Raw genomic sequence first — 16157 nt, 5'->3', positions numbered from 1 at the left:
CTGATAAATGTTGGTGTAGACTTCCCAGGATGTAAACAGTTGTTCATTTACTCCTGTTTCTCCTGATGTCAACAACATCATATAAGCTATTACTATAATAATTGAGGTAAAGTCACAAAGGACAAAAAGTCATGACTGACAGTTTGATGCCCTCGTGACTCTCTGTTCAGTTCAATTCTGTCCAGTTCGATTCAGCTTTATTTGTATAGCACCATGTCACAACAATGTCATCTCAGGGAATTTTACTGACCCATTAATTTAAAAGGGTCATCATCCAGAAATTGCACTTTTTCAAGTTAAAACATGTGTATTGGTGTTGGCCGGAAGTGCTAACATCCCCGGAAAACTTTCTTTTGAAGACGGTCGAGTTTTTCTGTCTGGGCGCTTTGTTCGCAGCAAAACTGTCCACAAGGCTGAAGTCTCGCAAATGCGATTTATTTTATTTGCCCCTGGGATTTCATCATCCCGGGGAGCTAATTGCATAAACCCACCCATGTTCTAAACCTAAACACACCCCTCTTCTACACCTAAAACACCTCCTGGGCCTGTCTCAGTCTCACTTATCAACAAGATGTGGAAACAGTGGTCTCATGTCCACTGCTCGGTTGTCTGTTGCTAAAACCAACACCGGAATGTTTTTGCTCTCCCTTCCTCATATAATAACTTCATGTTATTTTTCTGTAGAGTAACATGGCTGCGCGGTGGCTAAATAAACCAGAGATCTGTCATGTGGACATCACAACTTTTTTCACATTTATGGCTAAAACGGCATATCTAAATAGGCGAATTAATTAAGATAAACACTGAATGTAAATAAAACCTAAAGTAAAGCAGTGCTTTGTGCAGTTCTGTGTTGTTGAAATGTGTCGGTGCTTATCTGGCTGCCGGTAAGTTCGGTGTGGCATGTAGTGTAAGTTTGGTAGGGAAATATGATGCAGTGGTCACCATTACTTCATTTTTTACATATATTACTTTAGATTTTTTTAAAAAGTACATTCATAGTTTAAAGGGTCCAACACAGAATAAAATTGAGACGTACTAACATGAACGACATGCCTCACTGTAAACATGCTATCTGACTTTACAGGCAAGGTGAGCAGATATTATAATGACGACTTTACCGTTCAGACAGTTTGTTGTAAACATGCTCCCTCCACCATCTCGGTATATTCTCCCTCAGGCTTTGAGTCGGGCTCAAACATAAATGGCAGAATTCAGAAAGCAACTGCTGTCAGTTAGCTTGCTATCACTAGCTGTCGTTTGTAGCATCGGACGTACTTCCGCTGCCCCTTCCGGCACTGGACTTCAGCAATCTATCAGCGTGCACCTCATTAACATTATTTAAACTAACATCTGTGTTTATTGAAATCTCACATGAAATCTCACGAAAAAAGATTATGAATAAATGGTCAAAACAAGAACTTTTTAAACATTTTTTGGTTTAATAAGTTTTTAAATAATTATTTTTAAAACACTGAAAGGAAAGTGGAGGCATGAAAAGACCAGGTTATGACTCCTTTAAGCCAATTCATAATAAATAGCTTTCACAGACTGTATCCGACTGACTTTGATCCAGTCACCCATCCTGATCATGCACAAGGCGACAGTGGAAAGGAAAACACTCCATTTTAACAGAAAGGAATAACCGCCGACAGAAGCCGGCTCAGGGAGGGCTGCCATCTTCCTTGCCCAGTTGGGGTGGAGAGGACAGGAAAAAGAGACCAACAGACGCTGCAACTTCTGCCAGAATGATTAGCTGGGAGAGGAGACATACAATGTCCATATTGGCATATGTTTATACATAGAAGCTAAGCAGAGAGACAAAACGAAAATGCTCGGTGCATCATGGGAAAGCCCTCAGCCCCTCAGTCTAAGCCTATTAGGGCCAGACTACCCCCTTACTATAAGATTTATCCAAAAGAAAGGTTTTAAGTCTGATTTTAACAGTACATGACCTTTACAGTGACATTTACAGGCTGGCACTAATGGTGGTTAAAAAGGTATACAATCCCACCTCTCAGTTTTTCATTGACTGTCATTGCAGTCTGCTCGTACAGTCTTAGGGCAGTGTAGACACAGATTTTGTGGCATGTTCATGAAGAACTGTCTGTGAAGAGCAAGATATTCTATCCCAGTGATTCTTTTTGAGACCTTGAAATTTCAAGCAATAACCATATAACTTTTAAAAGATCTCAAAATGTTTCAACCGACTTTGTGTAAACCAAGCCGTTTAGTCTTAAACACATAACGTGATGTGTGTTTGACACAAGCAAAATAACAGAGGATTTTTTTTTTTTAGCTCAGAATGACTTACAAAGTGAATTCTGTCTTGAAAATTCACAGTTAAAATCTTTTATCGGGACTGTGTTGCTTATGTTGTCACTTTAGCTTTAAATTGCTGTATGAACCAGAGTTAGAGAATGATGGAAAGACTGGGTCTTAGTATCAGGTGTGTGTGTGTGTGTGTGTTTTAATCCAAAGTAGGTAGAGAGTGAGATGGAAAGACAAGAGAAGTCACTGGCAGTTGTGTGGTTAATTGTAAGTCAGCATAATTAGTGCTAATTAGGATAATAGCCATTCGTCTAGAGATCCATCCACCTAATGGGACTACAGGGCACAGCTGCACGCATACACATGCAACACACACACACACACAGACACAATGTAACCATTTATTCAATCTTCCCATGAGAAGAATGTGGTTATGTACTGCGGCTTTAGCGTGTGACCTGTTATGACAGACACATCAAACATCGAAAGCAAATGTTTTCCGTGAGCATATACAGTAATGACTGCCTTATATGCATGTGTGTGTTTGTTTAAATGACGTAGACAGACGGACAGACATGAAGCAAAGGTAGAAAGGAAGTGAGTCACAGAGCTTTGTAGCTGAACAAACAGCGATTGGAGGGAAAAACCTCCCTCTTCTGTTTACTCAGCATCCCTCCTCATCCCTCTCTCCTTTCCTCTCTTCCTGCCTTCATCTCACCCTTGCCCCGCTTTGCTTTCATTTCCTGTGCATTTGCCTTTCTCCTTCCCTCTGCCTGTCCCTCAGGCCACACCAGAGGACATTAAACAAACCTAGACTGTCCAGCAGCCGTCTTTAACTCCTCTTTCACTCTCATATGCACATACCAATTATTTTCTGACTGAAGGCCATAGGCTGCATGTGCCAAAGGATACTCAGCTTAGTGTGTGTGTGGGCTTGCACCTCGCCTGCCTTTGAGCATCTGTGTGTGCGTTTTATAGAGGACTTAGCCGAAGTGGCAACTCGCCAAGCTGGTGAGGCACTGCACAGAGGTCTCCTCTTCTGTGTTCATTTGACCATTTGAGGAAACCGTTAAGTTGATTGAGGATGCAAGCCTGTGATTTAGGCACTGTGTTAATTACAAGTCACAGAACTGCAGAGTGTGTAGGGCAGAAGGTAAGAAAATATTTTCACAAGTTAGGGAAGAAGCTGTTAAAATCTCTCACAAATGCATTTGTGTTCATTACTGTTAAAAGCTCCACCATCTTTCTGTTTCTTCCCGTTGTTCTCTCTGCCTTTATTGGTCTAATTTGCAGTCACATGTGCAGGCTGGAATTTCTGAGTGGAAGTCATCACGATTCATTAGGTGAAACTCGGACATTAACCAGGCTTTCTTCAGTTATTCATAAGGTGTTGACAGAAATACAATTTTAATATACGAGAGATGCTGGATTGGTTTTTTGTCTCAGACATTGCAGCTCCTTCAAGGAAAGTGGTTAGCGTTAAAGCCGAGTGTTGGGCTTTTTGAGAGCCTTTGAATGATATTTTTGTCTCAGTTATGTGCATCAAGTAAGTGGACTGATGTCATCAGCAAAGCACATTCGTCTTTTCCTGCTGCCCTTGAGTAAAGCCAACATGTGCAATAGCTGATTTTACGCCAACAAGCACAGAGCTGTAGTCGCCACTCATTAGAGGTGCTCTTTGATCCTTCCCAGTTTGTACAACATTACTTATTGCTGTCAAATTCACGCCTTTTGGAACTGAACAATTTCCCTTCATGTCGTCCAACTTGTCTAAAATTAGTAGGTTGTCTTTATTCACATTTGTGGTGTTCTGCCGCAATTTATAACCACAAAGCAAATTCACAGTGTTATTGATTTGAAGCTAAATGAGATGCGTCTCAGTGCATCTCATCACATTTCAGTTTTGTCAAGTGCCCATGAATGTGAAGCATTTTGTTGTGATTTAGTTCAATATATGTTAGATTAGTGTAATGATGTTTTTCTTATTTTATGAGCAAAGCCTGTTTATTTCAGGTGAAGCAGAAATGCTGCAGAAAACCCTGAAAAGAGAACATTGTTCTTCGAACTTTACAGTGAAGGTCTGTGTTAAATCCCGAAGTGATTTATACTGAGCAGGTGGCTTTTGCAAGACTGTTATCCTTTTCTGCTTTCGTTGTGGTTTATCATGATTTGACCATATGAAGATCAACCAAATTCAAGCTTTCTGAATAGTTAATGCACATTTTTAATGCATCAGCAGCCTCCGTTCATTATTTCTTCTCATCTGGTTGACTTCCAGCATGCTTATTATAGAAATGTGGACCTGTTTTGTAAACATTCTGTTCTCTCCCTTTTGTTGTTGACAGGATGCAAGAGCAGCCAACATTTGATGTTTTAGGTGTTTCAGAACAAATTTGGGACCAGTGCCTAACTGCACTTAATGGGTCTTGCAGCAGGAATGACAGTGACAGGGTAGCTGCTGAATGCTGCAGCATCACCTTGGAATTTTTCAGTCACTGCAGCACCAAATAGAACTAGGGAATAGCAATACTTTTAGATTCCTATTTCTACTTTTAGTAATAGTTATGTGTTTGGGGTATAAATGAATTATTTAAGAAACTTTACTGAGCCCTGTCATAATCTAGTTTCACTGTTGGTAAGATGTCGATGGATGCTGACAACATCCAAATAAATATTGTTTCATTTGGTTTTATTTAGCCATTTTATATTAATCTATTCAGCTGTTAAATCTTTTCACCTCTTTGAATTGATCTATTCAGGGTTATAAACAAATGGGAAAATTTAGGAGGGGCAATTACATTTAGATAAGAATATGAAATAATGTTAAGCAACTATAAGGTGAACCAGATCTTATACTGAGTTAACAATAGCTCATTTAAACTGTGCATGGAAAACCACTAAAGCAGTCACTGTCAAACTGCTGGCAACAGGATGTCAAAAGCTGCTGGCAGAGGTTCAGTTCTCAGTCTTAACTCTGTTTGACTGTTTAATCTCGTTGCAAAAAAAGATCTGCCATACTTTCCAAATGACATACAAGTGTTGTAGGAGAGCTCTTCTTTTTCTTTTACTGTTTTCTTGTTTCACCAACCGGATAATTCCTAATTCTTTCCCTCTTTCCCTTGTTACATTTATGTGGAAGTATTAGCTCAATATTTATGTTATCTTAGACTTCCAGCTTCCCTTTGAGCGCAGTTTACTCAAAAACATTACAACAGGAACAGGCTGCCAGGCGTTGCCGGAAAAATATCAACTTTGGGTTTGGGTTGAGTTACCAACTAATACATTCGGACTTACATTGATTCCAATAAAGTAACACACACATGACTTTGTTGTTTGTTTATTAATTCAAGGTCTAAAATATAGCCAGACATGAGTCATGTCTCTAGTATAAGCAAGATAATTAATGTATGTTTGAAAAAAGGACAACAAATCCAGAAAGCTTACACTTCCACTAATGAGGACATCTTGTCTTGTCAGCATCGTAATTCTTTGTTTTGTTGTTTCTTTTTTTTGGGATGGGGCGGCAAACTTTGTTTATGGTTGTGCAGATTAAAAATCTACAAAGCTCTGGTATCATATACTTCCGAATATGATAAAGAATCTTTCCTACTCCTCTTTGCATTCAGACCGGCACTTTCTGTGGAGCTGAGTTTTATAGTTACCAATTACTTTGGGAACGAAAACACCCCACCACAACTCAGGCTGACAGGCAATTTTGAGAGCTGGAATGCTTAAACAAAAAAATAAAAGAAACTGAACACCTCAACTCGATGTAAATTTTGCAATAGGAAAATACCCAACTTGAAAGACATTTTATTCAGGATTCATAGAGACCCACAGACACACAATGTAGCATTCAGCACATATGAACACATGCATGTTAACTATCAGTCAGTGCCACAAAGAAAGCATTCACATGTCCACTGCCGAACACCAAAGTAAACGTCTAGTTACAACAGTGGCAGGGCACGATGAATGGTCCCAGCTGTGCGTGGGCTTGTGTGAGTAGTAAGTACGTATGCAGTGTAATGTGTAAGTGGTTGGCTGGCACAAGCTTTAGAGAGGAGGCTGCCAAAAAAGCCTGCTGTCTGGACTCTGTTTACAGTGGAGTATCCCTCCTTCTGCCCTGGCGGCCACACTCCTGCACCCCAAGCCTGTGTGTGTCAGAGGCATTGTGATTTAAGTAGGTGGCACGCTGCCTATCACAGACAGAGGAGAGCAGACGAGGGACAGAGTGGGTGCTGTTGGCAATAGAGTCAGTCCCCAGACCTGATGCACATACTCACACACATTAAGATACATTTAAATATTAAAAAAGCACACACATTCTCACTCACGCATCCTCTGGCCTGTGACATCTGTGTGCTAATTAGCTCTTGGCACACGCACAGCGTGTGTCCATGTGTGTGCACGTATTCAGCAGTCATTGCAACGCTGACACTCCTGAGTGTTTGTATAGTCTAGGGGCCAGTCACTCAAAAGAAAGACCAATCCGGCTTGTTGCTTTGGTTCAGAGAAATCATTGGGAGTGAAGAGGAGGATAAGCCTGGACAGTTGTATGGAAAGAGCAGGGAAGATAGGGTGAAGGAGAGACAGCCAGAAAAAAATAAATAAATAAAAAAAGGCTAAAAAAAAAAATTGAAGCAGTGTGCAGATTATAATCTGAGTGAGAATGGAAAATGGGATTTGAGAGAATGAGTCAGGGAGGCTGTTTTTTTTTCTCATTTCTTGAGGGGGAATGAGGGATGCTGGACAGAATGCAGAAGGAGAAGCAGATAGGATGTAGTTGATTGCTGTATTTAATTTCTTTTGCCTTGGGAGAAACTGTCTCACATACATACACACACACACACACACACACACACACATACACAAGCTCATGGATCCATACGCTGTTTTTACAATTTAGTTTGTCTTTGATTAAAGGCCAGGACAATTTTGTCCAGTTTAATTAAATGCAGAGTCACATGTCAAATTAATTACATATAAAACAGTAACAGCATTGTGTACTCGGTTAAAATAAAAAGACATATGTAAGCCACTCACATCTCAATCTACGTGAAGCACGTAGACACCCCAGTGACTTGGGACAAATGAAGATTTTCAAATTTGGTTTTTGCTTCATTTTTTCATGGAATTACGAGTAAATTGAACCCCTTTGATCTCAGTTTCCTCAATTCTTCGTTGCATTTAATAGGAAACGAAGCCGGAGAGTTTCCTGTGGAACTCATGCCAGAACAAGTAACATCATATGTATAGTTTATAATTTGGATAAGTTAATGTGAAAAGATGCTCGCATGCTCACTTAATTGGTCTTCCTACATTCTTCCACACCAGCCCATAGAGGTTTCCTCACAGACACAGATACAAGTGCAAGTCTACCCTCACAATAAATCTGCATGATATGGGTTCAATAATATTATTATTTTTATATTATTATTATTATTATTAATAATATAATATTAACTTGTGGATGGGGGGGGTTCAGGTAATGACCTTAACAGCTATGAATTTTGTAATGCAACTCCATGTAGATGTTGAATCCATCCCCACTGTGGAAGATTGAGACAATGGGAGAAAGGTTTGGTTAAATCCTTTGCTGGGCAGGTGGATGTAATTGAAAGCACACAGAGTGACATTGGTGGGGTTGAATCTCCGACTCTTGTGGATATTCTCCTGGGAAATCACATAGTATAAAATAAAACTTGAAGGATTTTGTGTGTACATGAGTGTTTTTTTTCTTATGTGTTTGCAAGGAGTCACCTTATATGTCACACATCTCTTCCTGTTCTCTCCTCCTTCTTTCTTCTGCTCTTCTCTTGATATGTAGTTTGATCAGAAGTCCCCCTGCTCATGCTTGGCCCATGTTGACACCTCCATTTCTGGTTTAATAATGAAATATTGTCATGTTGCCAGTTGAACATGAACGCAGTGCAGCTATGGTTGCTGATGGCTTTGGTCTACATTGTTGCCAGATACGCAGAGGTGCCTCCAAATATCTCCATATCTGATTGTTATACAGAAACATGTAGAAGTCTCTGTAAAGTAAACTGATGTCATTTAATTATTCTGAACTTTAACATGTCGGCAGTCTGTAAGACACGTCTGTTCTATTTTACTGGCACATGGTGCCGCATTGATTCAGGTTGCTGTAAGCAGCCTGCCTGCTTTTGTGTTTCAGTGACACCGTGCTGGCTTGGGCTTCGTGCTTCGTCTATCTGTGCATATTCAAACATACGGACACGCATGTTTCTCCACACATTTCTGATCTCTGCTGTCTACTTTATTAAATCTATGTGGCTTCAAAAGTACATCTCAGAAGTCCTGCCAGCCTGAACAGCACTTACAGCCTGTGTGCAGCAGAGAACAAACAAGACCCAGTCCATAAGGATAAAAGACAGACATCTCAATTAGATATGACTTTTTTTCCCCCTTTTGGCCATATTGATTTTATTTCGGTGACGACTCCCCATTTAGAATATTGAATGGGGTTGCCATCCACTGCCATGTTGAAAACACCAGTAGCATCACTAAAAACATCCTGCCTCCCAGCATCTGTTTTCAGACAGACACATTTAAACACATAAAAATATAAGTGCCATGTAAATATTTATTCACCCTTCTCAGTTTTCTTCGTTACCACCTCTCCTGCAACCCCCCTCCCTCCAAAGTCAGCTCTACCTATTTTGTTTCAGAAATTCAGCTTGTAAGTGGGTGTTTCTCATCTATTTGCAGAAGTGAGAACAGTTTTAGATTTTCAGCGTTTGCGATTATGCTTGTTTGTGTCATATTGATCGCTGCTAGTACAAAGTGAAATGAGGATGGATCAGAGCAAAGAACATACAACAACAACAGACAAGCTATGGGAATGACCAAAAGAACAAAAGAGACACAAAATGAGCCACATATAAATCTGAGACAGGAGGGAAGATTTATTTAAGCTTCCTGAAACCTCCCTGCTTTCTGATGCCTGTGTTCAATGTTATTTTCTCTCCCCATCATGAAATCTGAATTATCCATGTAACAAATACTCCTCTCTTGACACAGTCTTACTTTGAGCAGTGTTCTTGTTGGATACAGAACTATGTTGAAAGAGGGAATGATTGACTTTATGGTGCTTTGTTTTCTAAACCCATGTTGACTGAGTGTTATTTGTGTCCTGCAGAGCAATCACATTGGACAATCAGCTAGTTGTCTTGGCAACCACTGCAATGGATGCAGGACAATACCATGTGGAAGCTGTGAACGAGATGACTGGAGAGAATGCGATGAGCCCTGCTGTCTACCTGGCCATCTCAGGTAAAGAAACATTTTGGCTGACACTAAATGATTCCATATGCGACCAAACGGTTCTGCTTATTAACTGTGGTTGCAATAAACTTCAGTCTCACAAAGAAAAGGATTTCTTTTCCACAGAAACTGTCCTTGTTTTTTTTTGTTTTTTTGTTTTGTTTTTGTTTCTTGCCTTTTAAGGAGCTTGACTAGAGTGTCTTCATTACAGATTTGAGTCTCAGTTTCATTTTTACACACATCCTTCCATTGAAGAATAAACTAAATTTATGTGCAGCCATGCTAACAGTATTTCGGATTTGTCATTAACCATTGTCCAAGATGATGCCGGCTTAGCTGGTTTGTTATCCGTCTTTTGGGAGGTATTGTGTTCTACAATTAGTTTGTCACTTGTCTTTAAATCCATCGATTCTCTGCTGGTGTGAGCTCTTCAGGAAATTATTTATACTGGGAGAAGTGTGAACCTTTTGGCAGATTTAGCAGATCCATCTTACTTCCTCCAGCGTTTGAACCAGATGTGTCGGCTTACCTGCTCAGAGCTGTGATGTTACCTTCACGCAGACACAAGATGAGAGGGACTCGCAGCGGCTGGCTTGTGAAGGTCACAGCCTGGTTAGCTTTCCCACCTTGAAATACAGCTTCCAACGATTCTTCTCAGAGCATATTCCTCACCTTCAGTGTCTGGCCTTGTGGTGTTTCCCTTCAACTACTGGGTTCTTCTCAAATGTGGTGGAATCTCAGTGGTACTCCATTTGTCACAGGATACACACACGAGCATGTGTATACACTGGATTGGATTTATTCTATGGTTTCTACAGTAATATGCACACAAGATGCTGTTATCTGACCGTATAACGGCTTTATTAGATTTTATTGTATCCTGTCCTAGTTTTAAACAACCCAATCCTGCTCGACACCTCTGAATGCCAATGTCCTTGCTGCTTATTTTGCCACTATGTTTAAGAACGACACCCATTTTACTGATGTCAGCCCAAAGGATTTGATGTTGTCTTTTTATCCACCTGCACCAGCACTTTGGACTTTGTTGTTACACTGAAATCCATCTGGTCCCGGTCCAGACACAGCTTATTGACATAACCAGCCAGGCAAGAATGTAGAAAGATCAAATAATGAAAAAAGACCAGCTGCATGTGCCACACCAGACTCTACAGGATAGCTGGCCTAAATACCAAAAACTGTCAAAGAGGAAAAAAAAAAGCTTAAGCATTTATTACTAACCTAAATTTAAAATTCTACTTCTACTACGGTCTGTGAAAATGTCCTTCACTCTTTCTTCTGACCCCTTAATTTCCAGCACCTGCTCAGCTACATTTACACATTTGAACCCTCCATCTATACCATTTCTCTCTGAAATGACCTCGCAGCAGAAGCCCTGTCCTGTACCACAGATGTTGTCCCACTTCATCTCTCTAAAGAGATCTGGGAGACTGTTGGCCTTGTGTCTACCAGGTAATAAACAGCCATCTTTCCTCAGGTGTTTTCTGTGCATATTTTAAAGAGGCAGCTGTTGAACCATTAATTATAAAGACAAATTTGGATTACTCCATTTTAAGCAATTACTGACTAATCTCAAAGCTTCCTTATATATCCAGGATGTTAGAGAAAGTTGTGTTCCTCCAGTTACAGAAATACCTAAATGTAAATAATATTCTTGAAAAATTTCAGCCTGTTTTTGAACCATTTCTCAGTACAGTCTGCACTTGTAAGGACACACACTTTTTAAATATGTAGAGCACACTGGCAATCGTGTATTTGAAAATGTGCTGTATAAATAAAATGGACTGAACTGCATCAGCCTATTAGGGGAATATTTTGTGCATGTAGCAGACGGATCAGTAGAAGATATAAAGTTCTGATTGGAGACTTATCTTATATATTAGAAAAGCAACATATGCATATATTGTTTGAAAGCTAAAATACTGCAGGTCCTGCCTAAGAATTAGTAAACAGAAATTCTTGAATTATTGATCTGATTAATTCAGCTTGGAAATCCAGCAGCTGTTATTAACATAATACAGCAAGACTGCTTTTTGTTAAGGGAAGAATCAATCAAAATGAATTTGGTAAACCAGAAGAAGAAATCTTCCACATATAATCATTGAGTCATATTAAGTATTATCAAGGATGTTGCTGCTTTGTAAACTGACTTAAAGAAAAGTTGGTAGCTGCACAACTTAGTTGTTGGCTCTTGGTTCATACATTGACTTGGCAAAAGCAACAATCTTCAGCCTGCGAACTGGAACGGTGTCAAAAATAAACCACTTTGCAGATGTTGATTTCTGTTGGTTAATGATAGCTGTATGAAGGATCTCAGATCATGAGTGTTTAACTGAAGCTTGTGCACACACACCCTTTACAAACTGAAATTCCTCAAAATTACTTACAATTTTTAATCCTCCAATACACTTTAGAAGGAGAAATGTAAATATTTCATTTAGACATTTTGGACACTTTCTTATGCATTTATTGCCAAACTTGAGATCTTCTGCTTATTATTGCTCCTCAGAGATTCATGGATGTTGCTTTTGGGCCAAATCATGATTACTGTCACCTAATATTATCTGGTAACATAGGATCATTATATTGGTGTTGATAGTTAGCATTTTGAGCCATATTGGCATCAACCTTTTTGTTTAATCCAATGGCCGATATTATCTGTTAAAATAGCATTTCCCTCTATCTCAACCTATTTTGGATATGTTTCAGATCTGACATGCACATTAACTAATTAAAGTAATGTGATGAGAACAAAACATATTTAAAAAACAGGTTTAAGAAAATGAGCTTTATTTTTCTTAATTTGACGTTGGTAGTTTGGGTAAGGTTTTACTTTGTTTTAGTGTTTTTAGCTGCTGTTGCTTCATTATATTCTGACATTTAATGTATATTTTGTAGTGGTACATTGTGACTACTTTAACTATTAATGACGATTGTTTTGGGACAGTTTTCCTTGCGTTTCCAATGAAGTTTTTGACAATTGAGGTGTTGGAAAATGTGTTTCTTTGTGTTTAATTAGTGTAGTATACTTCAGATATTATGTAAGTTAATCCAGGTGTAATACCTTCTTTGCTTGCAACTCTAACAGGCTCTTTGGAAAATGCAAAAGAAAGTAAAAATCAACTATAGCTCATATTCAGGCAAATATGTAGCTGAATTTTGTCTCTGACAAATAGCCTTTTGCTAATTTTGTAAGAAACAGACTTCAATAACAGGAATTGCAAAGGTTAAATTTTAGCTTTTGCCTATTTTTTAAATACCTAAATTCTGTATGCTTCTCACTATATCTGCTCTCCTTGGAGTCTCAAGGATTGACTCTACTGTCTAACAGCACTTCAGCTGAAGTGCTCACTGTGGTTAAACGAGAATGAGAGGGAGAGAGTGAGCGAGCTGTCCCTTGTGGCTGTATAGTGTTTAATTAGATTCTCTTTACAGGGCTGTATCCTTTGGCATTCTTGGTCACAAATGCACACACACAGACCCACACATTCACATAAATATGGGCACAGTACCTTGTTACAGCTGTCTCTGTGAAGTGCTCCCCTGGGTATTTTTAGGAATGTTAAGAGTATAGTTAGGCTTCACTGATCAGTCCCCGGCCATAAACATCTGTGTGCCTGTGAGTGTGTTTGCTTCACTTTATATGCATGGGGTTTTTTTTTTCTTTCTTTTTTATATTAAATACTTCCCAAGTAAATATCCTTCACTTTATAAAGGCATTACACAGGTTGTTATTGAGACAGGGGTGACAAGGAGGGGAGAAAAAATCAAATAAAAACTGGACAGGGGTGAGGAGAGAGTTAACCCTTTAGGTACCAGAGTTTTAAGAGTTTGACTGTAAATGCGGAAAAACTGCTTTTAACAGTGGCCAAAATGCCAACGACTGAGTCACTTGTCCATCATCTAGCGATGGAAATTGGTAACAGGTTTAAGTTCTCTGGCTTGGTGCTTGTCTTAGTTTGCGACTTTGGCAGCTAAAGTATTAAAATAACATTAAAAGGAAAGATGTCACTGTTTGCAGATGGCAAACAATCAAACATGAAAGCAACAAACCTTGATTCTTGGGTTTTTTTCAGTCAGTCTTATTTTATTTTTCACAGTTATTGGTCAGTTTAGTTTTAGTAGGCAATACGAACAATTGTCTTTGCAACATCAAGGACGCTACAGTCACATAACTGACATTGTAATTGTACGTGTGTACATTGGACACATTACAGTGAAAGCATGGTGAGGTGAGAGGAACTTTTAATGGCAGAAATCAGCCAAAGTTTGCTCACTAAAAAAGCTGAGTGAAAAGGGTTTTATTAGCAGTATGCTGTGTTAACTGAAAAATGAACACATGCTAAATTAACTCATCAATGTTGTGTTTTTTAGCACTTCACTTTTCCACACTTCCTGTCGTATCTTTGCTCTTTATTTCCTGTCTGTCTTTTTGTCTCTTTTTATTCCATTCAGCCGCCTGTGCAGGATCTGAAGTCAGAGGTTCATAGCTGTCAGTCAAATTTCTAAAAATGTTGTCTTTTCTTTTCATAAATTCTCCTGAATAAATGAGGTACCTATTTTCTATTCTTTCCTTCATACTTTGATTCAGGCATTGTGCTCCACAGACGAGAACCAGAAAGAACAAGGACTGGTAGCGATGGAAAGAAATATTGCAGTGAGTCATGGTTGCAGACGAGAATATGGCAAACAACCCGTTCATATCAGGATTATTGTTGATTAGTCTTTTGGATTTGGAAGTTGCATTCATATTGCAAAACTTATTTGGCCAACTCATAATGCTTGAACTGATAGAAAATGTGACAGAAAGTTAGCTGTATGATCTATGTACTTAACACAGGCACTATCTGCTATCCTTTAACTCTGGTCGAGTCTGCTGAAAATAAAAGGCACTGGCTGTCATCTGTAGTTGAGTGGCAACAGCCACAATTGATAGCAGCTCGGCTCAGCGGCCTGGTGAGAAGGCACACACTGTAATCACTGGAAGTACAGCCTTTAAAATAACAGCTCCTGAGGCTATTTATCTACACAGACAATATATAACATTATTGATGACATTTTCAGTTGGATGAGAAAGAAAGAAAGAAAGATTTCATGCTTTATCAAAGTAATGTTCTTTATGTACAGCCAATGAAGTAAATACAACTTCAGATAAACAACATCACAAGAAATGTCACACACACGCCATGATTCATTTATTTAAAACTAAGCTAAAATGCAGAAATTATGCTTTGGAAATACAAATACACAATTTCATAACTCTGAGAGTTATGAAGCAGAGCCACATTTAGCTGTAATGATTTGAAGTAATCATTTATTTTATATTACATTATTAGTTCTCACAGAGGGCTGCACGGTGGCGCAGTGGTTAGCACTGTGGCCTCACAGCAAGAAGGTCGCTGGTTCGCTCCTTGGCTGGTTTGGTCGGTGGCCTTTCTGTGTGGAGTTTGCATGTTCTCCCCGTGTATGCATGGGTTCTCTCCGGGTACTCCGGCTTCCTCCCACCATCCAAACACATGCATGATAGGTTAATTGGTCACTCTAAATTGCCCCTAGGAATGAGTGTGAGCATGGGTGGAATAAGCAAATAAGTGACCCTGGAATAAGTGGTTCAGAAAATTAATGAATGAATAGTTTCTCACATTGTTATGGAGGAAATTTAGTCCTCTGTTCTTTGTAGAGTTGATGGTTGATTAAACATAACTAACATCATGTCAGTTAGGTTGAGTTCTGGGTTTTGTTGTAAAATTGCAGTTCTACTTGGCATTATTGTCCTCTTGCTGGACATAGTGTCTGCTAAGCATAAGTTGTCATTTTAACTACTTCAGTACAAGCCCAGATCATCGTCCTACCACCGCCATGCTTAACTATTGGTGTAAGGTTTTTCTGCCGAAATGCTGTTCGTAGTTTAACATGTTATCCAATGTTAATAATGTTAGGCAACAATGTGCTTTGTTAGCATTAACCTTCCTACTTTTGACTTATTACACAATAAAAGATAAAAACTGACAATTTAGCTGACGGCAAACTGTTTACATGTTGTGAATTGAACAGTTTCAATGCTTTGATCATTTCATAATGCTGTAGACTTCACTGTTTTTACAGAAAGATGCTCATTATCCCATGTGAATATGTGGCCTCTTTCTTTTTCTGAATACTGGGGTTTTTTATTATTTCCAGATCAAAGCTTGGGCGGGAATTGTGAATCATTTACAGATCGCCTGAGGCCTGATTACATTTGCACAGAGGTATCATTAGTATCTCACGCAGCTGCCACAATAGATCAACAGTCTTTCAAAATACTTACAGTGTGTAGGCTTTCTAGATGATGCTATGCATTAATTGAATGCTCATTGGTCAAAAAAAAAAAAAAAGTTAATTGGAGCTGGGAGGCACAAACAACAACCAAAACCAAATAAGGTTTTTTTGTTTTGGTTTTTTTTTTTTTCAATTTGAAAGGGTTTACCTAATTTCAAGATGGTGAAAGGGCAAAACTATTTTATACAAAGATCTGATGTATTAAATGTTAAATTTGATAGAGGGTATTCTTTCTTCTTCCCATGGCTTTAGATAAATGT

The 16157-nt window shown here is 39.0% G+C and overlaps 1 protein-coding gene across 1 annotated transcript in view; it reads left to right on the top strand.

Moving 5' to 3' along the window:
* Window positions 1-16157, top strand: part of LOC306774736 (protein sidekick-1-like) — a gene marked incomplete at its 3' end in the record, with an annotated part of 268973 nt that overhangs the window by 128278 nt on the left and 124538 nt on the right. The window contains exon 5 of the mRNA XM_079264893.1: window positions 9437-9570. Within this exon, the coding sequence (XP_079121019.1) occupies window positions 9437-9570 (134 nt within the window). The remainder of the gene's footprint in view (window positions 1-9436; window positions 9571-16157) is intronic.

The sequence above is a fragment of the Telmatherina bonti genome (genome assembly GCF_933228915.1).
Source record: "Telmatherina bonti genome assembly, chromosome: 3".
Classification (NCBI taxonomy): domain Eukaryota; kingdom Metazoa; phylum Chordata; class Actinopteri; order Atheriniformes; family Telmatherinidae; genus Telmatherina; species Telmatherina bonti.
The sequence above is the reverse complement of the archived record's forward strand: the minus strand, read 5'-3'. Positions and strand labels throughout refer to the sequence as shown.